The sequence below is a fragment of the Symphalangus syndactylus genome, chromosome 11 (assembly GCF_028878055.3).
Source record: "Symphalangus syndactylus isolate Jambi chromosome 11, NHGRI_mSymSyn1-v2.1_pri, whole genome shotgun sequence".
Lineage (NCBI taxonomy): Eukaryota > Metazoa > Chordata > Mammalia > Primates > Hylobatidae > Symphalangus > Symphalangus syndactylus.
The window spans coordinates 98083289-98109185 of record NC_072433.2 but is presented as its reverse complement, the minus strand read 5'-3'; the positions used below and the strand labels follow the sequence as shown (position 1 = coordinate 98109185).

Below are 25897 nucleotides of genomic sequence, written 5' to 3'. Positions count from 1 at the left end.
ATTCCTCTTCCTTCAGAGGAATAAAGGGAAGTGTCATAAGTGAGGGGAAGACTTACGACCCAGAAGGGAGGGTTTTTAGTCTCCAGTGCGCAATCTTGGACTTTAGGAAGAGGCTGCACATCAAGTGGATTGTTGACTGCCTTTGGCAGGCACTAGTTGCAGAAGAAATACACAATCAAAGGAATGAAGCACTCTGCAAAGAAAAGCAGAATTCAAAGAGTATTTCTTGAATTTCTCAGTGTCACGGATTATAAAAAAAATTCCTGAAAACAAAGATATTATTAGATAATCCAGTATTCCTGAATTCTTAAATTTCCATTCCTTTTTAAACATAACATTTCTGTAATTTGCAGTCAAGAGTTCTAAATAATGTTAGAAAATATAATTTTAAAAACATTAACATTGGCCTTGCAGGCAGAGACATTAGTAAAATCTTGTCTCAATGACCTGGCTCTCTTTGGGCACTTTGATTTGACCATATAATGCTAATTTAGCTTGTCAGAAAACAAAATTACAACGTATTTAGTTATAAATTTAATTGCCTTTTATCCACCATTCATCAGGGAAGCCTTTCATTCTATAAAGTAGAATGAGAACTCCCACTGGACAATAGCAGAACAGGGGGTTTTATAAGGTGGGAAACAGAAAAATAGAGAAAAAAAGTTAACATCAGGTTGCTTTTTTGTAAGGATTAAAGTAGAGGAGACTTCCTTATTGTACTGACTCAGGTAGACTGAAATCTGTTTTCAAAGGAAACAATGGTCTGTTTTGGAATCTATCTGCTTCCTTGAAGTTTCAGTTTGATTATGTGGCATTTGGTATGAGCAGCTCCATTAGTTTGTTCTGGTCTGCTGGGACCCAGTGCAGAAGTTCAGTGCAAAACCATGGCCTTCCCCAGTTTTTTGTTTAACAAGCTCTTTATGTCAACCTAAAATAATCAGAAGGGTATGAATCTAATTTAAAGAGCTTATACAAGTGCAAAATTTGAGGATAGCCCACCCGGAAACATCAACTCCAAAGAAATAGAGTCAGTATTCTAAAGTAGAGAAGTTAAGGTTTCATTTATGTAGGCAGAGACAGGAGTTTCTTTTAGCAGGATTACAACATTATTCATACAAGGTTGGAAAATAGTTACAGGAATTGGTTATAGGTATTTCTTTTTGGGAAGGGTACATTTAACATTTTTTATAGAGGGTGAAATACTCGTGGGTTTTCTGTCATCTGGTCCAAGCAAAGCAGAATAAAGGGGAAATTTATCTATAACAAGGTCATTAAGAACGCAAGAGGTTTTTGTCTTTCACATCTTTTAAGTATCTCTAGACATTGTACAGAACAAGCAAAATAAGAGAGCTGATCTATAATCTAAGAAAAAGAAGTAGCCGTATGTGACTCAGATCACAGTCACATCACTCTCAAGGCTTAAAATGTTTTGGGGGTTACAACAGCTTTTAAATTATATTTATTTTCACGCAATACAAAATACATATTTCAGTCTATGTATTTTCTATCGTCAGTGCTTTTATCTTTAAAAAGGGCATATATTTAAAGTATAAAACTTTCTATTGCACAAAAACTTCAAGTACACAAATACTGGATAGGAAATAAAGTCTCAATTGCAGAAGATAGAATTCTCTTGGATTTTCCAGTAAGACTGTATTGACAAAGAATTCTGCAGTGTCATGATGGATTGGAGTATAAAAATTAAGTCATTTTACCACAAACAGAAACAACCAATTGTATTAGAAAAGGATATTTCCTTACAGTAAGAAAAGTAAAACTCCCAGAATGTCAAAAAGTGTTTATTACGTATATCATATATATGAAAATCTATGTAACCAAAAGCTCTCCCACAAAAGATGATTTAATGAAGACATTCATTGTTCTTGAAGAGAAATACAAATGATCATAGAACAACACAGGTTTGAAATGCTGTTTCACTTATACGCAAATTTTTTTCAACCAAACACAAATAAAACATATGGTATTTGAGGGATGCAAAACCCTCAAATACAAGGACCAACTTTTCGTATGCATAGGTCCCATGCTGTGCAGGGCATTGCTTGGATTTTGGTATCCACAGGGGTCCTGGAACTGGATACCAAGGAAGGACTGCATTCGGTATTGTAGGTCTCTCCAAATCAGTCCTATAAATGTTGTGCAACCCATATCAGAACTTCAAGAGATATGCTCACCAGCAGTCAACAAATGTTTATAGAACATTAGGAAGGCTTTATCCCAAATCTGAGAACATACCAAAGTAATGCATCATTTATTAGGAATATGGAAAAGCTCAATGAAATAATTTAACACATAATGAAACAGGATTTCAAATCAGACATATGAGTGGACTTCTCAATAAATGAATTTTGAACAGATATTGGAGGCAGCGCTGTATGTTTCACTCTTCACAAAAATCAGTTCTAAAGATCTACACATTAACTACGCTCACAGAAACACGTCGTAGAGGAAAATACATGACGTGACATGAGCACATGTAAACAGGAAAACGTACACTGTAAATGTCTTAGAAAATAATCTGCTTTATATCCTGAAATAAAAGTCATGAAAAATTATTAATCAATTTGATTGTACACAAATATAAAACATTTATTTAAAAAGACACCATATAAAATTAAAGCCAAATGGCTAAGTAGGAGAAAACATTGGCAACAGACATAAAATACAGAAAATACCAGAGAACTCCTAACAAATCCATGAGATAAAAGGACAAATCATTCAACAGAAAAATGAGAGGAAAAAGACAACAAATGTTTATGTGTTCTACAATAAACATACAAAAATATGTCCATCCTCACTAGTGAGAAATTTCTGATTTAAAACCAAAATAACTTTTTCATCAGAGTAATTAAATTACAAAAATCCAATAGCAAGTGTCATTAATTACATGGGGAAGCAGATGCTCATGTGTTGCTCAGGGGAACTGTAACTTGATACAGCCATTCTGGAACCCAAATGGAAGTATCTCTTCAAATTAAAAATGCTTACACTCTGGCCTGAAATTCAAATCCTAAGCATATACCACAGAGAAAGACTTGTACGTACAAAAAGGGCTCATGTAGGATGATGTTCCTTTCAGCATTGTTTGTAATTATAAAGGAATAAAAAGAAGGAAAACTTCCTTAAGTCTCTATTATAGGCAAAGTACTGTTGGACAGTGCAAAAGAGATTAGGTAAATGTGAATGTACCAAAATAAAAAACTCCCAAGTAGAAATAGCAAGTTGTACAATAATATACATACACATACATAAAAATCGTAACTATACATTTCCTGTGGCTGCAGATAACATATACACATTCCTACATTAAACACTCATAAAAACACTCTAAAAAAAGATCTAGGAGAGTTAAAACTATTACTTCTACAGAGGGTATTGGGACTGAAGATGGTTTTCAAAAACGAAACAAGCAAAATGTAGTTATATATTACATGTGTAATTAAAAAATTTGAAGATAAACTAGTGTGCACAGATTGATATATTTTAAGGAAAATATAGACAAAATTATATTTTGTATTTCTTTCCCTCCCTTGATGGAAACAGTACATGAAAGGTTCTAGAAGATTACCTGCCAAAATGATGTATACTGTCTAAATATATCTCTGGTAACAATACACTGAAGTCTATATGCTCACTTTAAAAAGAGAAGAAAATTTGGTTCATGATTTCTGTAAGCAATACAATTTCAGTTCACAGCTCTTATCACTTTGTTTTAGTTATTTACAATCTTTACTAGGTATAGAATTATATATTGGAATTTTGTCATATTCCAATTTAGAATATAGTATTTAGGAAAGAGGAAAATAGTTTTTTAAATTAGAACTTAAGTCATGATTAACATTTCTGTCAGTGGCTTTAATAAGTCTATACACATTTCTAAATGAAAAACGAAATTGAGTACAATAACCAGATTGGCTTATTTCCTTAGTAGTTTATTAACTCTATCTTACATCATTAAATAAGAACATGAATATTAAAGGTATCACTGGTAAATGCCTTTTGAGGACTGCTTCTTCTGGAGATTGTTCTATAAAACTCTCTTACCCTAACAATGAACAAGAATGCTACTGGTGTTCATATTCAACCCACTGCGTTTCATGAAAGACCCAACTTTTGAGTGTATAAACTAAGAATAGTTTTTAGAGCACTATGCTTTAAAGAACTGCTTATTTTTAATTCATGTATTGCAAAAGTTTTGAACCATAAAAAAAAACAAAACGATGATGAGAAAAAAAGAAAAATCCAGGGCTACCTGGGTTTGCAATGGTTGTGAAAGAAAAGTGTACTCAGCAGTTTCTTCCCCAATTAAAAGGTCTCCCCCAAAAAAGTGTAGCCAAAAAAAAAACCAAAACAAAATAAAAAAAACCCTGGCTTTGAAATACTCATTCTTGGCTGTGGTAGCAATAAACAACATTGCTAAAAATTGTTTACAAGGATTTATGGAATTTTTACCTTTTCAGAGGACATTAAACTCTTGTTATCTACATGTCTGCGGTGTCAATAAAAGGCCATCTTCCAATGGAATTTGGAATTTCCCTTACCTATCCTTGGTATCAGTTTAACCATCTATAGCGACTTGCCTTGGGCAAGGAAGGGCCTCCCACATTTCTGATCCATGAACAACTTCCTTTCAGTACATTACAATGGAGAAAGCACTAGGCCACTGTTAGAAAGTTTCAATCTGTCACTGAAATACCAGCAGACCTTAGCCTGATTCCTCTCCTGCAACACAACAGGGCTGTGCTAGAAGATGATTAGTTTATCCTCCAACTCTGAGAGTCAATCATTCATATTTTTATCAAAGGCCACCGAGGAAAAAAACATTCCTTTTTTCTTCATAACAGCATTTTTATAACTACATCATGTATCAGTTTTATCTGACATTTTCAATTTAATTCAGCAATACTTCACAGTGAACATGCAGCATCCCTTTATATGAAACAGATACTCAAAAAATATAAGCAGGTAATAATTTTTAAAAAATCATATAAAAGTAAATGTGAAGAGACTCCGAAAATAAATCATTTGAGCAGATTCTTTAAGTCTTCAAAACAAAAAGCAGGTGTAATTTATTTTTTTAACTTTTTGTAGAGATGGGATCTTGCTTGCTATGTTGCCCAGGCTGGTCTCAAATTCCTGGCCTCAAGCAATCCTCCTGCTTTGGCCTCTGAAAGTGCTGGAATTACAGGCATTATCTATCATGCCTGGCCAGGAGGTGTGATTTTATTTCAAGAAAGTATTTAGTATTTAAAGTGGAGATATACTGACTAGTCAGTAGTGCTAGCATTTATTTTCTTTTCACATTGACACTTGGAAAATAAGAAATGAGTTCAACTGAACCCGTTTAATACAAAAGTCTTTGATTTGTTTAGTCACAAATTTATTGTTATAACAAAGCACTTTTGAGATAATTTAAAATACACATGCTTTGATTGAAGAGTGATTGCAACTGGGTCCAGTTTTCTTCCACCTGGGATGACAAATTTGTTATTTCTTCTAGGAGTACTGGCTCTGAAGGAAGCATTTTAAGGTGTAACTGCAAAGAAAAATATGATGATTGAACATTTAAGAAAATAAAAATTTTACCTAATCTGGATTCAATTTTTCTACCAAGGAACCACAGAAGACACTAAGTAAATATTTGTTTTCTAAAGTGCTGGTTTATTACTATCTCCCATTTTCCCCTCCTCTATCAAACTTTTTAAATTATAAGGTCCTTTATGATACTGTGACTTCCTTGGTAGAATTAAAGTAGTCATCACTCCTCTCCACCTAAGGACAGTCCAGAAACTTTTAAATAATTAGATCAAGTGAACTCATTTTAGGTATAAATCGGATAAAGAATCAAATCTATTATCACCGAAAATCGGCATCATCTACCTCCTTCAACACATTATACCACTAAAGTAGACCCTCAAAACATGAATTCACCACTATATTAATCATAAAAGTAACTGTCTTACTGTCAAATGATCAAAACTCCTTTACTAATGATAGAAGTGAACAGTTTGATTTCAGTAGTAGGAAAAAAAAACAAACCCGACTTTCTATTCATAATCACAAAAAAACTTCCAAAATATAAATAACCACTAAAAAAAGAAAAGTTAATGGTTCAGCATATTGGATCAAGCAGATAGCATAAAAATGTCAGGGGGTAAAGTCAAAATTATTGTGCAGTTGAGTAAAAACAGAAAACAAGACTCCCAAGCTGCACTGTCTAGCTGTCCAATGTGGTAGTCACTAGCCACATGTGGTTATTTAAATTTAAATTAATTAAAATTCTATAAAATTAAAAATCCAGTTTCTTCATCACACTATTTACATTTCAAGGACTCAATAGCTACATGTGGCAAGTGTCTATGATACTGGAAAGGATGGATATAGAGCATACCCATCTTTACAGAAAGTTCTATTAGATAGCACTGCCCCAGAAGAAGACAAGCTGGGCAGTACTGTCTTACATTAGACTTACCTTTAGAAACAATGCAAGGTATGCCTGGGCTAACTCAAAATCACGCTTTCTGTCCAGCATCATCCCAATCATTTTCAAGAAGCTCTGCATAACTTCTATAGACCCACCACAATCAGGAGACAAGCTTCGCAGCTCTGTTTCAATTCCTGATGGGCCTGATTCTTTCAGAAGGTTGAGAGCAGTGTCATCTGCATTAAATTTTAATCCAGTTATGACTCAATTATAATCATTTAACTTAGAAAATTACAGTTTTCCTTTTATACCCCAAATAGGATATATTTAAATGGTACAGGAAATTCTTCCTGTGGGTTAACTTTTTCATATTATGTAGTAGAATGAAACCCAAAATAATTGAAAATCAGTACAAATGATGACACCAATATAAGAGAAAGTACTCAAAACACACTTTTTCTGTAATTTAAACCTTTTTCCTATTAATAAAGAAAATCTAATGCCTCGCAACAGACACGTTAGAATTTTAAAATGCTCATATATCTTCTCTCAGAGTAAATCCTAATTAAGAAGCCTATAAAGATACATACAAAAGTATTAATAGTGGTTAACATTGGGAATCCGATGAGGTAAAATAATTTTTCTTTTCTATTGTTACAAAGTTATAAAAGTACATAATCATTAGGAAATATATTACTAACAATACAGAATATATAAAATCAGAGAGGGAAGACCCCATCCCTTATTCTTACCCAGACCAAACCTACTTCTTTTCCCTAGAAGAATTGTTTCATATGCACCCTAGGAAAACATACTCAGTACACTTACAGCTATTTTTATGAGTCATTTGAGAATTGCAATGACTATGCTTTAGCTTTCTGAAAAACACTATCACCAATGAAGTCTAACCACTTTTAGATCCTTCAGTATATAGTAAACAATAGTGTTTTTATTTCTTTGTCTCCCTATAAACATAACAAGTCATTTACAAGGGCTCATGGGTATCATTCTTTGACTTTTGCTAATGTGGACTCAAGTAATCTTGGTATGAAAACAAAAGCATTTGAATCAAAACAAGAGGATAAGTTAAGATTATTAGGAGAGTGACTACAATTTTTTAAATGATTACAGTTCTTACGGCTAATCACTATTATCTACAGACTGTAGCCTTCGAAATTTAAATATATTAACACAACAGATTAAAACATTTCCTTTTTAATAAAATAATTTGGGAATATATGAAATTACCTAAGCAGTCTGCTGAATTACAAATTATAAATAAAAACAAAATACTTGCAAATTACTTGCTACAAAAATGACAAACAAAACTTTTACATTTAATTCACAACAAGAAGGATCTCCTTATTATAAATGTAGTCAATAAATGTGTCCATCTCCAATAGCAAAAAATAAGTTAGATATATGAAAAATCTTCAACAGATTTTTATAATATCAATACCATTTGAGTTTAGTGGGCTTATTTAATATAAACGCTAAAATTACTTCAAATTAAAACCAAAATTTCAATCCTTTTGATTTTTACTATCTTAACTACTGAGAACTCTGATATTTCCTTCAATTTATCCTCATATACAGTAAAATAAGCTAAATATATTAGTTAAAATATCTTATAATTCAACTTACAGTTATTATTTACCAGTCCTTCTTCAAGTTTCAAGCAGAAATCTGATTTTTGAGCCAAAACTCCAAGATTTACCACTTTAGACTTAAACAAAAACAAATACACATTATTCAAATAATACAAGTATCACCCAAAAATGTATAGTTTGTAATTAAAAGCTATCATTAATTTACCCTATATCTGTAAAACTAGGTCTTGGTAAAGAAGTGCACAAAACACATACAAACATACACCGATATACTCAGAATCTTCTAATTTGTTTTTTACCTGCTGGGGCTCACTATTTTGTTCAGGTGCAGCGTATCTGGGTACAAGGCCAGGAACTGTTGGAATGAAAAATGGTGCTGATTTGGGTACTTTGGGTGGTTCCTTTGGTTTATTCTTTTTCTGATTAAGAGAAATTGAGAAAGAAAAATAGGAATTATCTTGCCAACAGTTTCTCATATTTAATTTCAAATCAATTTTAAAACAAATACCAAAAAGTAAAAGAGGAATGAAACTCTGTCACATAAGAATGTTAAAATACAATCTCTTCTGACCAATACCACAGCTATCCTTCACTTGGGCTTCCCAATGCAGATCTCTAGCACTCTTGCTGATAAGGCAGAAAAAAAGTGACAGGGCACAGGAGAAGTTCTAAGACAAACACAGCTCATTTTCCTGAAATATGAATATATTTACATGAAGATATAACAAGTAATTTTAAACTTCCTTTTGTATTGAGTACAAACTCTTTCACAAAACAGGATGGAAAGCAAAATTTACATAAATGCTTAACACAAAAGAATTTCTTAAATTACTTTTCTCCAAAGGAACTTTGGAGCCGGAAGCAGACTGACATTGTAAGTAATTTGATAATTTCCTTTCAAAGTACAGCTCTAATTCTTCTATTTTGTTGGAATTTTTTCTTTAGTACCCTGTGCTTTTAAAAGGCAAGAAAACATGATTGCTGGTTTATAAGTATTTCAAATGCTAGTAAAATCACATTAGGAAAAACTCTACTGAAATTTCCACTGAAAGAATTTTGTTTTGGTAAGTACACTGCTACATATCAGTACCTCAGGAATATTTTTTTTTTGAGATGGAATTTCACTCCATTGCCCAGGCTGGAGTGCAGTGGTGCGATCTCAGCTCACTGCAACCTCCGCCTCCTGGGTTCAAGCAATTCTCTTGCCTCAGCCTCCAGAGCAGCTGGGATTACAGGCACGTACCAACATGCCTGGCTCATTTTTGTATTTATAGTAGAGATGGGGTTTCACCATGTTGACCAGGCTGGTCTCGAACTCCTGACCTCAAATGTTCACCCGTCTCAGCTTCCCAAAGTGGGACAGGCGCGCACCACCATGCCCCACCCCTCAGGAACATTTGACGAAAGAGCCTTTCTATGGTAAAGTGCCTAATAAGGAAGTCTCACAATTTCACCTCACATCACTCTTCCATTCTTTAGGAGCTATAACGCCCTAGGGAGACATTCCATTCCAAAGGGAAGCCATGGTATAAAATAAAATGATCACATGAACACAGGACAAAGCACTGCAAACTGTAGTGTAAGCAGAGCCCTTTAGGATGATGGAGACTGTTATGAGTCACAATTACCATTCTAACTCACCATTCTTGAGTTAGAAAGGGGACAGTCACTGATTTGTTAAAACCATAAGGCTTTGGAGGAACTCCACAGTGCCCTGGAAATTATCCAGTCTTATAAAGAAAAGCAAAAATAGAAGTTATCCACAGGACAAATGTAAACTATAGTCTTGGTACATTCTCTTCATTTATTCAGCAGAAAATAAAAATATTAGAGGTTTTAGCATATTCCTGTCATAAAGATAATCCATTTATGTTTTCATGTAAGATTTTATGCAGTACAAACCATATCTTAGTGAGGACCACAGTAGCCCCAAAACTCTGTTCAATTAGTTGAGCATTATTCTGACTGCTCCCTTCACACTAATCTATTTGCACTTATTAATGCCTTGCATTTGAACTATTTCATAAAGTACTCCCTTTAAAGCTGATGTGTGGACAGCATGATGAAGAGATTCCACACCATGCTCCTAGACAGCACACCTTTATGCTGATGACTAATCTCTCAAAAAGTTAGCAAGTAAAAAGAAGCAATTTTAACTTCTGTGAGGAAATGTAATGTGAAAACTTCTCTTTCCTTACCCAAGACACACACTTCTTTTCTTGTGTTATTAGTTACAAGGATAATTATTACATCTTATTAGTTACTCAGTCAATATTCCTTCAACTTTTTACCACAGCCCATACTGTGACTTAAGTACACCCAGCAGATCTAGCGTATGTGTATGTTTAACCAACTCAAGTTTCACCAAACAATACTTGCATTCATGATCAAAAGGTAACCTGAAATTTTTCACTGTATTTTTCACATGTATTCCTTTCAGTAGTTTTTGCTACTCACTAGTGGGGGATCATAAAACATACTCTAAAAAAATACTAATCTATACCATAGTTGTCCATTTTTCATGCAGAATCATAAATTCCTCAAGGACAAAGGGGCTGTTTTTTCTTCACCACCATACTCTCCAGGTACATTATTTAGTACCTAGTTCATGTTAGCTTATGTACCTGGCCCTGACACAGCAAGTTCTAAAAATCTTTCGGTAGTTGACAGGGTGTGCTGTGAGATAAAGGGTTAACTTAATAAAATGAAAGTCTAGTGGAATTTCTCTGGTTCTCAAATGCCTAGCAGTAGAAATACGTTATAATGGCCATATATGTTCCCACTTGTTTTAGAAACTTTTAAGTGCTTTCTTAGGCTGGATTTTAAAAGATCAGTATCCAATAGCTCTGTAGTTACAGGCTGAACTTTTGCCACATCCAAATGTCTGCTGAGTGTTCTCAAAGTTGACATATATATGAATATCTTGTGATAATCATACCATATTAAACAATATTTGATTAAATAGCATTGTCAGTGTTGTCTTACATATGAATTGCTCTTCTAATGCCCTCAAAGTAGGAGAAGTCCTCTCTGCTTAAAAAAATAAAAATGCTTCTGGATGCTTGCTTAGGGTCTATAAAGTGTATTAATTAAGTATTACCTTAATAACATCAAGATTAAGAAGGTTTTTCCATCGTGATTCAGGAAGAAGTGAAAGAGTCACCAATTGCTCATTCAACTGTTCTGGTGAATCATATTCTATCATTTCATCACTTGGTTCTACTGTTTCTTCTGATACTTCTACATCTTAAAAAAATTTTTCAGGTAAAACAAAAGATTTTTATCATATAAAAGCAACTTAATTCATTCCAAATCCATCTGTATTTCATAACATGTTCATTTAATGCAGCCTTGTAAACTGTTCATTTATTTCATTTACTTATGCCTGTCTTTTCCTTATTTTCTCATATTAACTAAAACTCCCATCACTAGACCCAAAACACCTTCTTCAATGGTATACTATTTGACAGCTTATCAATGCCACATCAATTATATTTTTGCATAAATTCATGAAGTCATTCAAAGTCTTTTATATCAGTTAAAAAACACTTTGATTGAATGCACTAAACTTTGCCTTTGGTAGCAATATCTCCTATATTAGGTTTATAATATTACACCTCAAAAATTACTTTGCAATTTTCTAATTACCTTGGGTTTGACAAGTACCAGGAAGCATTACTACTGAAGGGACATAATCTGCAGGAAGTGGCCGTAATGAAACAACTGAATACAGGGAAATATTGGACCTGAAAAATCAAAACATAAGCAATATTTTAAAAATTATAAAAAGTTTCTTCAGAGAAACACTCTACAATCTTGAATTTGACTACAGACTTTTATTAGTTAAGGAAAGACCTCAAAGATAGATTGTATCAATTTAAAAACGCCTTGACTTATGTCATAGATGCCATCATAACAAAGCTGTGTAAATACACTATTAACTCTCTTTCCTGATGTAGTATAAAAACATATTAAAGACAGACCAGTAGCAGATAATACTTTTATAAGGTAAAATAAATTTCATATATTGTTTTGACATATATCAACCTTTATTTAAGGAAATTAAAAGGAAAGATGAACTCAGAGATTAAGTCAGAGTGCGAATATGCTGAGCATATTCTTATGGTTGCTGAAAGGTCATAGATTCCCCTTCTCTAGAATGGCCCTCTAAGTAGCCATATTTCTGCTACTCATCCTGCACCCTGGCCATGGATGACTAATCAAGATGTAGATACCGGCCCCAAAGTAGGGGACAGGTTCTTTTTCCCACACCTTATGAATCTGGAATAGAAAATAAAAATTGAGAATCTCAGGTTTCAAGTTATTAACAGCAGTACTTTATAGAGAAGGGCCATACTCCTGCTGTCAGTGCTCATAGCTATTCTTTTCTAAATTGTTGAAGCCTCATGGATTCTAAAAGATACTCTGTTTTACAAATTAAGGTGAACAGGGTCTACTTCTATTATATATAAAAATTCCTTTTGTATCTTCAAATATAATTATAACATTTTATAATTAATTCTTTTTTAAAAAATCAATTTTTTCTTTTACCCGATAGAGGTATAAAGTTAGGAAACAAACAAAATTTTTTCTAAACCCAGGTGATGTTCTATTTATTATGAGCAATCATAGTCCCTTACAGGTTCATCAAAAGAGAATTTGAAGTATCTTTACATAGTTATAAAAGTCATGCAACTAGAATAAATCTCAGAGAGTATTCTGCTTATACTTGTGCCTTATTTTATATACAAACTAGGCTGAAGTTCAGAAGTGATTGGCCAAGGTCATAAAGTAGTTGTGGGATACTGGCAGGAAAACCATGGCCTGGCTGGGGACTCCCTTTTCCTAAACTTTTAAAACTCACTCATTCTTTCTGTGAATAAAAGCCAAATGTAACAGATAAAAATCAATCATGTGGTTTAGAATATACTTAAGCAAAGCTGTCTACATTATCAAGCAGATGTTGAATCACTCACAGACTTACAGTGAATTAAGTATCTATGTTAACTTGTGACATTTCCATTTAATAAATTTAAAAACAGCATAAATGACAATTTTAGCAACTCTAACTCTCTGACAATACAATCTTCTTCATCCCAAAACAGAACTGTATGAAAGAACTTACCATAGATAAATTCCAAGGTGGTCCACATGGGAAGTTGCCAGAAAGTCTCCAGTAGGAGACATAGAAACATTGAGAGGAGCCGAGTCCAACAAAAAGCAGTCTATAAGGCTACAGAAATAATTAACATGTTAAAAGTATTTGAACTCTACCAAAAAGGATATAATTCACAAAAATATTTTTGCCAAAAAGACAAGGGATAAGAGATGCAGAAAATGTTTTTTTTTTTTTTCCATCACCAGCATCGATCAGAAAGTCACCACTAATAAACAGCTTTGTTAACTAAGTTACTATGTGAAAATAATCTCACTCAATGAGAAAGACAACATTAACTAGACTGACTAACTGGAGACGCAGTTTCAACAACAGGGAGGAAACGGGAGGAAATTTTCTGTTTTTCTAGAATACTAAATTTTGGTAGACTGACTTGGAGACAATTATAAAGATACAACATTTAAAATAAATCTAATTATCAGTATTCTGTATTTTTGTTACTTCAGCGAAACTAAGGAAAAGCTTAGGCAAAAGGCGAAAGTAATGTAACAAAATGGATGTAACTAAGAATAGTAATTTAAAAAAAGCTTTTGAGCAACTGTACCTATTTTTCAAATAAGTAATCATGCTATACATGAAACACCATGAAAATTCAGTCTCTAGAGAAGAACCATAAAGCACTTTATGGAAACTAGTCCCATAGCTTTAAGCTGCTGAAGGGATTTACAAGTTGGGGTGAAAGGGAGACTAACCACAAACCAGGTGGAAGACGCAGAATGGTCTTCACAGAGAACACTTATGTTTGAGAGGAGCTTTACAAATGGACAGGATTTCAATGGATATTGGTGTCTAGTAGAGAAAGCATTTCCTGGCTAAGAGAAATGTAGTGGATAAGGCAAGGGAAAATACGATTGTGTAGAGTGAGGAGTGCAGTTTTGTAGGACCATTAAGCATAAGCATAAGGCTGCGTACAACGTCTTATATACCAAACACCTGAGTTTGTGTTAATCTTATAATCAATGGAAAGTTATTAACCACTTAAGAGGAGATAGTGGCATAATCTTCACTTCTATGGAAAACTTGCTATCAGAATGCAGAATACATTTGAACAGAGAGAATGGTGACAGTATGGTAGTAATCATCTAATAATCAACAAAGATAACTAGGATGGTGGTAGCAGGAGTGAAAAGAGGTATATTTAAGAAGCAAAGAGAAAGGCCTACACTGATCTGAATCCTGCTGAAAGACCCCTTAGGCTGACTAAAAGTGAGAATAGCTTTAAGCAGAATATACTGGTTTTTAATTACAGCTTTTCTGAAGCCAATATATTATTATCCATAGGAAGGTACACACCAATGACTCAAGTTCCGGATGTACATTAATACAAATTATTTCAAGAACAAGATTAACACTTTTTTAGTGTTCTGTGTGAAGAAGTATCCTCAGCACTTGTGTGTGTTAACTAATTGAATCTTCACAAACCCTATAAGACAGATCAGTCCAGAAAACTAAGGCCCAGTAAGATTTGAAAACTCGCTCAAGGTAGAAAGCAACTGGGTAAGGATTTTCACCGAAGCAGTTCTACCCAATCTATATTGTTAGCCAATATAAATTCTAGTAAAGCCACTACTGAAACTAAAACACAAAAACAGGGCAACAGCTTACACACACTGAGGGTATGCCTACAACGGTGATTCATGGGACACACACTGTGAGCAGCTCAAATGTAAATGAAGACTGTCCAATGGGAGGCATTAAGTTGCTTGCCCATAGTAAAACGCCTCTCTCAATTTGCTAAAAGAGCCAATAAAAATGTAAACCTTAAACAACGAATGCAAGATGGAAAGAAAAGACAACAATTAGAAGCACTGGAAACAAACACACACACATTAAAGTGTGTTCAGGAAAACGACTGCTGTTTAATTGTCCATTATGGGGAAGGGAGCAATAACCTGTCTGATTTCTGTTCAAGTCTGTTTTGAAAGCTCAAAAGAAGGGCTTTTATTGGGAATCAAGGGAATTGGGGAAAAGAAAACATTTGCTAAATACTTATTCTCTGCCACAGACTATTAAATTATTTATGTTAAGTCATTTAATCCAAACAATCCAGAGATGAAGATATTATCCTAACACATACAAAGATTAAACCTAAAACACGGCAATTTCAAATCTTAAGGTATTTCCTTTGTCTTAATATTACTCATCAGAAGTTTACATACGTGAAGGGTAAAACTTCCTAACATGTTTAGGAACTATCTGTTAAAAAGCTTACTGCTTGAGCAAACTTATTTTACTTCATACTATAATTATCTTGTCAACTTCACTGTGTAACTTCATTTCCACAGCTGTGGTGTGTGGGTAGATGGGACTTCCATTATATAAAACCACCAAATTGAGGAAGGTGGTTTCCACATACACAGCATATTCTACACTGCCACATTAGTTCATGAAACATAAATGCACAGGCTCATCCCAGACCTAAAACTACCATACAGTTTCATGGTAATCTTAAAAAGTAAGTCCCAACGTACCTTACAATTTTTTCTGAAAGAATATTAATACAATTCCTATTCTAAGGGATCAGATTTACAATATCAGAACCCTGCATAACCATTCAGAAGGTTGTTTCTGATTATTATTCTGAGCAAATGGAGACTGCTTCCATATGTTCTATTTCCAAAGTGCTAAAATCACCTTCCACAGAAATCTTTAAGGAAGAAGGGGATGTTTCTGCCTCAGTGAGAAATTCAAAACAATGTTCTATTCCAATTCTTCTCATGTAATCCTCCTCAGGAAGTAGGGGTGGGGTGAGACAGAACAAATGAAAAATTCTATTAAGATTATTTAATTTTACATATTTCTCACCCCTCAAAGAACTCAATCTGGGCTGGGCACGGTGGCTCATAGCTGTTATCTCAGCACTTTGGGAGGCCGAGGTGGGTGGATCACTTGAGGTCAGGAGTTTGAGATCAGCCTGGCCACGTGGTGAAACCCCAACTCCATTAAAAAAACAAAACAAAAAAAAATTAGCCAGGCATGGTGGCGCAAGCCTGTTGTCCCAGCTGCTCGGGAAGCTGAGGCAGGAGAATTGCTTGAACCTGGGAGACGGTGGTTGCACTGAGCCGAGATCGTACCACTGTACTCTAGGCGACAGAGCAAGACTTCGTCTCAGAAAAAAAAATAAAAAAGAATTCAATCTGAATTTCTATTAGATCAAAAACAACCAGACATAAAAGGTGGTGGTAGTGGTACAGGAATGATAATTTTAGATAAAAAATTTCAACTCTCCTCCTGTGAAAATTTTACAAACATAAAAAATGTTTCAGCGCTTTAAAAAAACTTTACAGGAAACTTTAATACCCATGCAATTTGTTTCAGATAGGCACAATTCCAGATGGATATACCTGTATGTTAATACACTCAAGGGTTTACTCATAGATAGCTTCACTTTCCAGGCTATGTAATGTGTTTTCATTATTCAAATTATTTAATTGAAAGAAGAACTAGGAATTTCCAAAGGTTGTCATACTAATTATGCTTTTTTTCCCAAGCAAATCAGTTCATACTTAAAACAAGACACAGTCTGAGCAAAGATGATAACATAACTGTTGAGAAATCTATTTCTTTCTCCTGTGCTTATTTTGTGCTCTGTCATTTATAAACTAAGTCGCCTTGGGCAACTCACTTAATTTCCCTAATAGCCTCCACTTCCTCATTTTTGAAATGGGACTAATAACAGTAATAGTACCTACAACTTGTTAGGATATGAAAAATAAAAGCATATACAGTGCCTAGCAGCACATTGTGTATCTTAGCTTAGTTGCAATTAAGCAGCAGCAGTTGTTGGATATTCAAGCTCTCTCATTTGGTCCACTTCAAATTTTAACCAAAAACTTTTTTCTTTAATAAAAATATACTTTTCTTCAATCAATATACATTTTATTACATTTTCTTTTAACAATTCGATGTGGTCACTTCTTGCTCTTGTACTACACCCAGCTTCATGCCTCTCTATTCACTTAAAATTGCCTGTTCACCTAAAAATAAAGATACTAGAGCTGAAAATCTATCAGATTTGAATCTGTTCAACTTTTTACTGATATAAGAAATTCAGCAAAAGGCTAATGCTGAGTCAAAGGTTAGTGGCTTTGAATGCTACTTTCAGATCCTAATTCTTTCATTCTAAAGACGAATTTACCACTTATAACACATTGCCAATTTACTACTACTGAATAATCTATCTCTCCCACTAATATAAACCAAAACTATTAAAAAGGAAAATGAAAAGGCACTATGCCAACTCTACTATTTATACAACTTTCTTATTTTAAAGCAATTCAAATTATATAACATTAACTTTTAGAAAATAGCAACAGCCCAAGAAGTGTCAGACAACTAATATTTCTAATAGTGTCTTTAACAAAATTTTTTTTTAATTGAAGAAATACCAACTTTAAGTGAACTTTCTGAAGCCAAAGGAGGATACAGTCAATAAATTCGATTTTGCTTCACTCTATTTTAAGTGAAACAGGCACACTTGTGCACAAAGGTCCCTGGTTATTAGAGCTGGACCCACTAGTGACAATCGTTAGCTGTGCTTATTACAAATCCAGTGTATATGCAAGATGGGGAGGTACGCCTCAGGCCTGTTTCAAACTTGAAGGGAACTGAGGATATCAGGGTTTTTCCTTCCTAAAGGTCAAACTGTTTTCATGTATGAGCTTATCCAATTCTTGAGTAGGAAGAGGAAGTGAACAGAGCTTAATTTAGGAATATTTTAGATTAAAAAGTACCACCTTCCTTCTCATTTTTCTCACCTATCTTTCTCTAATGGTATGTTACTGTTAAATTGACGTTTTGCTTTTCCCATAATTCTTCCTTTCTTCATACTCATCTAAGCAATCCTACGTTAAAAGAGATGATTTTAAATGGTATCTATACCTACTTAAATTTTAACAACAAAGCCCACACATTCTGTATGTCTCCTCTGTTCATACCACTTTCTCTTTAAAGTCCTGGATTAGTAGCAAATTTCAACCCATGAAATAGATTTCTGAACATTTGTTAGGTTTTAACCAAATCCGAAGACACACATTTTCACCACTTTAAGATATAGTTTGAATGTCCCCTCCAAAACTCATGTTTAAACTTAATCCCCAAAGTGATGGTATTGAGAGGGAGTGCCTTTAAGAGGTGACTGGATCATGAGGGCTCTGTCCTCATTAATGGATTAACCCATTCATGGATTAAGGGATTATCATGAAAGGGAAACTGGTGGCTTTATAAGAAGAGGAAGACAGACTCAAGCTATTACATTATCACGCCCAGCCCCCTTACTCTGTGATTCCCCATACCACCTTGGGACGCTTCAGAGAGTCTCCACCAGCAAGAAGGTTCTCACCAAATATAGCCCCTTGACCTGGGGCTTCTCAATCCTCCAAAGTGTAAGAAATAAACTCCTTTTCTTTAGAAATAACAGAGTTTCAATATTCTGTTATAAGCAACAGAAAATGCACTAAGACTATCTAAAATGCCTTCTTTTAAGAACTATGTCAGAGAAGCAGAAGAGATACACAAAAAGGAAAAGTTAGAGGGTTTGACCTTTTAACTAAATTCAGCATGAACTAAAAAAAACTCAAAAGTTTGCCATCCTTAAGTCTGAGCTTTATTTTGGAGTATCAACGTCAAATGAGCTTTCTTAAGGTTTAGGCATCTCGCTTCTGTATCTCAATTTTGCAGGATGAGAAAACCTAAGAGAGATTTCATTTTTCTATTATGTTTCATGACAATACTACCTGCTGTTTAGTTATCAAAAACACTCCAAGGATACAATATAGTCATGTCAGAAAAATCTCCAAATATAGTCACATTGAAAAAGCATATAACCCATTAACTGTTGGTAAAAGTCACATGTGAAGAAAATAACTTAGAAATCTTATAGAGGTTAGGGATTTAGAAATATAAACTTACCACCCAGAAGGAAGGTCCCAAGTCCTAATAGAGCAATCCATCGCAGCACTTATTAACCAACGACCATCAGGACTAAAAGCCTTTAAATTAAAAAAAAAAATATATATATATATATATAAAAATATATATGAATATATTTGTATGTGTGTGTGTATGTATATATAGTTAACACCTTAAAGAATGTAATAAATGAAAAGATAATGCAGGTTTCATAAAAAAATTAATTTGACTAACATTCAGGCTGCCTTATTTTATATAAAAGAAAATACCACTTCCTAAATACCACTGATTTGGAATCTGGATAAAGATTAGACTTTTCAATGAATTATTAAAAGTTAAAAAAGTGTACTGCATTAATTTTCAAGCCATAATCTTCTATTTATTTATAGACAATGTTTATGTGTGTGATAAGGGCTTACTTTTCTTGAAGCTTAAGTTAAAAATCTTTTCTCTTTTAATAATGCTTTATTTCTAAACAAACTATAATAATCAGATTTTCAAAATAAATTTAAATAAACTACTTATGCCATCCATTATTTTTTCTAGCTATGAAAATTGATAAATAATAGATCTCTGCCTGTAGTACCTAAGGGTTGTGAGGCACAAATCAGATCACAGGTGAAAGATAACCCAAAAGGAAAAACTTTGAAGTTTACAGTTGTAATAGACTGTTCATCCAGCAGTTTAAATTAGTAGATGATACTGGGATACGTAAATGTTAATTTGTTCCTCAGGCTGCAGTAATACAATGGCAACTCAAATCTCAAGTTACAGATAGATCAATTTACAGAAGGGTGGTACACATAGTAAAGGATGGGAAAGAATGATTCTGACAGGTAAAGTCATGTTATAAATGCTCACAGATTTAACTAACGGGAGTAACTTATTACTGAGCAGGGAAACTCAAGATATACAAGTTGAAAGTAAGGTTTGAAAAAGAAATAGGAAGAGCAACTTGACACTGACAGATGTTTTCAAAAGTGCCATTTCAGCACAATTAACCCAATCCCACCCTCATTTCTACAGACGCTCTCAAAACAAATTCTGCTGATGTGTAATTTTCCCAACCTCCTATCTGCAGAACACAATGTCCTGACCACATTTTTTTCTTCAATTTTGAAGGAAAGGAGTAAATTCTGATTTTTGGTGTAAGAACTAGTAAACGTAGCTGTTGGGTTTGTCACTAAGTATTAAGATTTTATTTTTATTTTACTTTTTCTATTTTCAAGCAAATCAAGGTATCTGCAATTGATGAAAAATGATAATATATACTTAATATGGTCCTCAAGTGACAAATTTTAAAAGTTCTTTTTAATGAAATATGCTATTTAAACTAGTTTACTTCTTTCCATATCATTTATAAGAACATAATAGTAAACTTAAGCACACTTTTATTAATTAAACCCTTTCAGAGTTAAGATATGTAAACTCTAGAAATAGCACTAAACTAAAATAAACCAGATACCAGATATTCCAGGCAAATGGTATTCTACTATTAATTCATTCCATACATAGTAAATCAGAAATGAGTTCTCCCAGCCTATTTTAATATTAAGTTAAGAATGACATATATACCAATGGATCATTCATTCTCTAAAGTACACTTTGGCCTTGTTTAGAGTTAATGAAAAAAAGACGAGCTCTAAAACTTATACTTTAATTTATGGCATCAACTCCCTGAAAAATATTAAACTTTTAATTCAAAATTTTCCTTTAAAATCTTTGAAAAATAGCCCGCAAATTAAAATTGATAACCACCTCACATAATGATTTTAAGGCTATTAAAGGATAACACACCCAAACAAAAGTAGAAATGAGTCAAGTTTTATCAGTTAAGAGTTTGTTTTACCATGTCATTTATTTGGCCTTGGTGTCCAGAAAACTCTCTGACAATCTTCCTAGTTTCTATGTCCAGAACACTAATGGAGAAGTCATCCAAGGCGAGTCCCAGAATGCCACTAGCAAGATAAATGCACCAGTTTTAATAAACAAAAAACCCTTGAACTAAAGTCTCACCTCCACTTGAATTTTGTTAAATCAAGTACACTTTGGGGGAAATTAAGCCAAATGTTGTTCTTTATTAAATAGTCTGATTTTTCCCACTTGGTAAATTGTGACTTTATAACTTTTACCAAAAGAATCAAAGAGAAAATCCATTATCATTAAAAATTTACCTGTCCCTATGTAGCAACATGATATTTGGAGATGAATTGAGGCTCACAGAATGGATTAAAATTTTGTTTTTAAAGTTCCAGAATTTGAGTAATCCTTCACTACCAGTTGTAACTGTCAACTGGTTTAATCCATCCACTGCGACACCTCTAACAGATCCCTTGTGAGCTGTAAGGTATATGTCAAAAGAAAAAAAAAATCAGAATTGGCAGTGTTTCTCTCTGAACAATACACACAGTGATTCCTCCATTCAAATATATAAGCTGCCACTTAAATACCCTTTAAAATCTTGAAATTAATCTGGATTTTAGGGGTGTAAGAAGATTCTTAATACCGTTCGAGTAAAAAAACAGAAATCAGATTGACACAACATAGGTTTGAAAAGTTTGTTAAGATTTTCTGCTTAAAGGAGAGAAGAAAAAAAATTAATCTGTATAATATCCACGTAACTCTTTAGGTACCCATGACTTTTCTCTTTCAACATGGTCCTTATGATACAATTGCAGTATCTGCCATATAGAGTTAATTATAACCCATCTTCAACTTTAGCAAAATGCCCAGCACTTAAAGATTATACATGCCAGCTTTCACTACTAGTCTTGTATCTATATTAATTAAAAACAAGGAAAAAAATTCTATACCTTGATCCTTGCCAAAACTTCCTCGATGTATGCCAGACTGCATGTTATATACATCTACAGTTCCTGATGAGAGGCCAATTACAGCAAAGTTTCCACAAGAAGTTATATCCACTGCCTTTAAGAAAAAAAACCCACAAATGACAAAGAAAATAACTAACATTTTTATTGCACTTTATGCTTTCCAAAGTACTTTTTATCTACTTGTTGCTTTTTATTTAACAAAAGCATGATAAATGAATTGCTTCATTAGTTTTTTTTAACATAAAGTAATTATTATTTGGGTGTATAAGAATATATGCTAGATTCTATCTCCATTCTTTAAAAAGTATGAAGAATTATTTAAGAAAACAAAACATAAGGTTAACTCAATTTAAATGTACAAAGCCAATAGACCTATATATGGGACTAGCCTTCAATTTTTAATTTATTAACAAGGCTAAAGTCAAAACATTCCATTGCCTAATTTCTTTTTGTCTTGCCTTCTGTAACTGCTTCCACAGCTGACATAAAACCAAAAACATACCATTAGTTAGAATGGCCAAGCAAAAGCCCAAAGTATTTTAATTATGACATATCAGGAAGGAAATATATAAGACCCTACAGAGAAAACATTTGGTTTATAAGCAGGTTCTATAATATAATCTCATTTTAATATTTAAAACATCAATATTATGTCAATATATTTTTTCTATATTGAAAACATGAGACCGGCTACATATTTGGTCATTGCTGGAGAAATAACTGATTGGCAGTGTGTGTCTGTCAGATGTCATCCACCCAAGAGATAATTGAATTTACATCTAAACAGATGACTTACATAAACCAAATAGAAAGTGTTTAATGGAGGTTTATTTAACTAAGCAAAGCAACATAAAGTTTGACATACCACTTTGTCTTTTTTTTTTTTTTTTTTGAGACGGAGTCTCGCTCTGTCACCCAGGTTGGAGTGCAGTGGCGCGATCTCGGCTCACTGCAAGCTCCGCCTCCTGGGTTCACGCCATTCTCCTGCCTCAGCCTCTCCGAGTAGCTGGGACTACAGGTGCCCGCCACCACGCCCGGCTAATTTTTTGTATTTTTAGTAGAGACGGGGTTTCACCGTGGTCTCGATCTCCTGACCTCGTGATCCGCTCGCCTCGGCCTCCCAAAGTGCTGGGATTACAAGCGTGAGCCACCGCGCCCGGCACCACTTTGTCAAGACATATTTACATTGCATCACATAAATATGTTTTATTTACATACATACATTTTTCTAGATAAAGATTTCTTTAAAAAAATGTATTTTAGATAGGAAATTACTATGGTTAAAAGGCATTTTATCTTCCTAAATGAAACACAAACATTAAGCTCACCTATTTTGAAAAATTCATAAATGTTTATGCTATGTTGTATAGTTATACAATCAGGAAACTAAAGGCGCTAGTATGCTGTAACCTACAAGTAATACAGGTCCTACGTTGTCCTGCTTTACATTTTTTTAGGGGAGTTATTGTTTTTAGTTGGCCTGCTCCTGGCAATCTCTTCTTCTAATTTATTCATTCTCATGTATTATCTAAGCCAAACAAAGCAAAAATAAATAAACCGTGAATGTTATCTTTGAGTAACAAATTGTACTTTAGTACACAGGCTCTCTATACGTATTTTTGCTTATTACTTATTGGTTAATAGCTTTGCTCCAGATAGCTGAGACTGTCAGACAAATGACTCAACTCCAGCTAAATATCATAGTATACACACAAACTAAATGTTCTATAAGTGATCCCTATGGGTTATAAGAATATAGATTCTAGAATGAATTGCCTTAGGTTTAAATCCCAGCTCTGTCCCTTACTCGCTTCATTGATCTTAGGCATGTTGCTCATAAAGCCTGTTTTACTGTCCATAAAAAGCAGCTAACCAATGTACCATGCTGTAGGACTGTTGTAAGGAAAATATGAAATAATCCATGCCAGACGGAAAGCCTAGAACAAAGTAATAACACAGAAAATGTTACCTGTGATTATCATTACCACTACTATTACAACCATTATTCAAAACTATGCAGGTAAATGTCCCTAAGGGAGCATAAGACAGAATCTTTATGGTTTAGAAAATTATATAAAAGCTTAAGACTGGATTTTCATACTATGGAGAATAGACTATACAAACTTACAATGCAATTTGTATAAAATAGGGTCAAATGTTGAGTTACACTTTTAATAAGCATTTTCAAAAGCAGAGGCATCTATTAAAAACTATTAGAACTAATAAACAAGTTCAGCAAGGTTGCAAGATATGAGACCAATAATGCAAAAATCAATTGCATTTTGATACACTCTCAATGAACAATCCAAAATAAAACAAACAAACAAAAAAAAAACAAAAAAAAAAACTCTACTTCAGTAACATTAAAAAGAATACTAGGAAAAATGTACCCAAAGAAGTGTAAGACTTATATACAAACAACTACAGAATATTGTTGAAAAATTAAGGAAGATCTAAACAAACGGAAAAACACCCCATGTTCATAGATCAGAGACAACACTCAAACTGATCTATAAAATCAAAATGAATTCCCTATCAAAATCATAGCTGCTTTTTTTTTTTTGCAGAAATTGATAAGCTCATTCTAAAATCCATATGGAAATGCAAGGGACCAGAAGAGCCAAAATAATCTTGAAAAAAGAACAAAAAACCTGAAGAAGTCACACTTCCTGATTTCAAAACTTACCACAAAGCTACCAAAATCAAGACAGTGTGGTGCCGGTATAAGAACAGACATACAGATCAATGGAAGGGAATTCAGAGGCCAGAAATAAACTCTTACATATATGGTCAAATGACTTTCAGCAGAGGAAACAAGATCTTTCAATGGAGAAAGAAAAGTCTTTTGAACAAATAGTGCTGGGACAACTGGATATCCACATGCAAAAAAATGAATTTGGACCCCTTTATCATACCATAAACAAAAATCAATTCAGAGAGAATAAACCTAAATATAAGGGCTAAAACTAGAAAACTCTTAGAAGTCACAGGAGCAAATCTTTGTGGCTTTGGGTTATGCAATGCTTTAAAATGTTAAACTACGTTTTTTCGATCAATATTATGATAAGAAACCTTGAGTATTACAAGATCTCCACAGCAAAGTTTTAAAGAGAAGATACTCTTATAAACAAGCTCACTTACTGTTGCAGTTATGTCATCTTTCTTCAACTCTTTTGGCTTGAGAAAGTAAGCGCCTATTGTAGATTTTTGATAATTCCAGGTTGAGCAAGATAGCTTACCTTGATGGCAAGCAATGATGCCATCCCAGTCACTTTCACGAGCTTCCTCTAAAACGTAATGAAAATCATAAATCAAATTACTTTTCATTCTGTTATTCATCTATTACTTATTAGGCATCTAATCTTTCAGACACTAGGGATACAATGGTAAAACAAACAGGTGGTATCAGATAGCAATATGTTTCCAATCTAACAAGAGGTTATTACTTTTTAATAGACAAATAAAAAGTGTGTATTTATGTGTTTATGGCATAGAACATAACGTTGTGATACGTATACATTTTGGAACGGCTAAATCAAGCTAATTGACATACCTAACAAGAGATTCTAATTAGAAGAAATTACAGTGAAGTATGACAGTGTCTTATGACCACTCAGAAGATTTGGGGAAAGTAAATGGCTCTCTGGATGGAGTGGTAGAACAAGTAGAAATTACCTGGGGGGGATAACATGCACAAGAAAAAATGAACAAAATGGAGGACAGCAAGTAAGTGTAGTATCTTCTTGGGAGGGATAGGAGTAGGGCAAGGCAATCAAGACCACACCACAAAGGGTCTTGAAAGTCATGTTAAGGAGATGAGATTCCACTCTAAAGGTGTAAGAAGCCACTAAAAAATTTTAAGCAGACGAGTAATGTGATTCAAATGTTTTTAGAAACATGACTCAAGCTCTAAGAAAACAGAAAG

At 33.7% G+C, this 25897-nt stretch overlaps 1 protein-coding gene across 2 annotated transcripts in view; it reads right to left on the bottom strand.

Annotated features, from left to right (window-relative positions):
• Positions 1–5381: 5381 nt before the first annotated feature.
• Positions 5382–25897, bottom strand: part of WDR36 (WD repeat domain 36) — a 34906-nt gene continuing 14390 nt past the window's right edge. The window contains exons 12-23 of one of the 2 annotated variants that reach the window (XM_055298360.2): positions 25114–25259; positions 21952–22066; positions 21313–21478; positions 20988–21096; positions 19139–19218; positions 13178–13285; positions 11701–11798; positions 11153–11298; positions 8352–8471; positions 8087–8168; positions 6491–6678; positions 5382–5554 (exon numbers count right to left, since the gene is read on the bottom strand). In XM_055298360.2, coding sequence (XP_055154335.1) covers positions 5405–5554; positions 6491–6678; positions 8087–8168; positions 8352–8471; positions 11153–11298; positions 11701–11798; positions 13178–13285; positions 19139–19218; positions 20988–21096; positions 21313–21478; positions 21952–22066; positions 25114–25259 — 1508 coding nt within the window. In that variant the 3' untranslated portion in view covers positions 5382–5404. The remainder of the gene's footprint in view (positions 5555–6490; positions 6679–8086; positions 8169–8351; positions 8472–11152; positions 11299–11700; positions 11799–13177; positions 13286–19138; positions 19219–20987; positions 21097–21312; positions 21479–21951; positions 22067–25113; positions 25260–25897) is intronic. The other variant, XM_063612899.1, reaches the window with a different exon arrangement.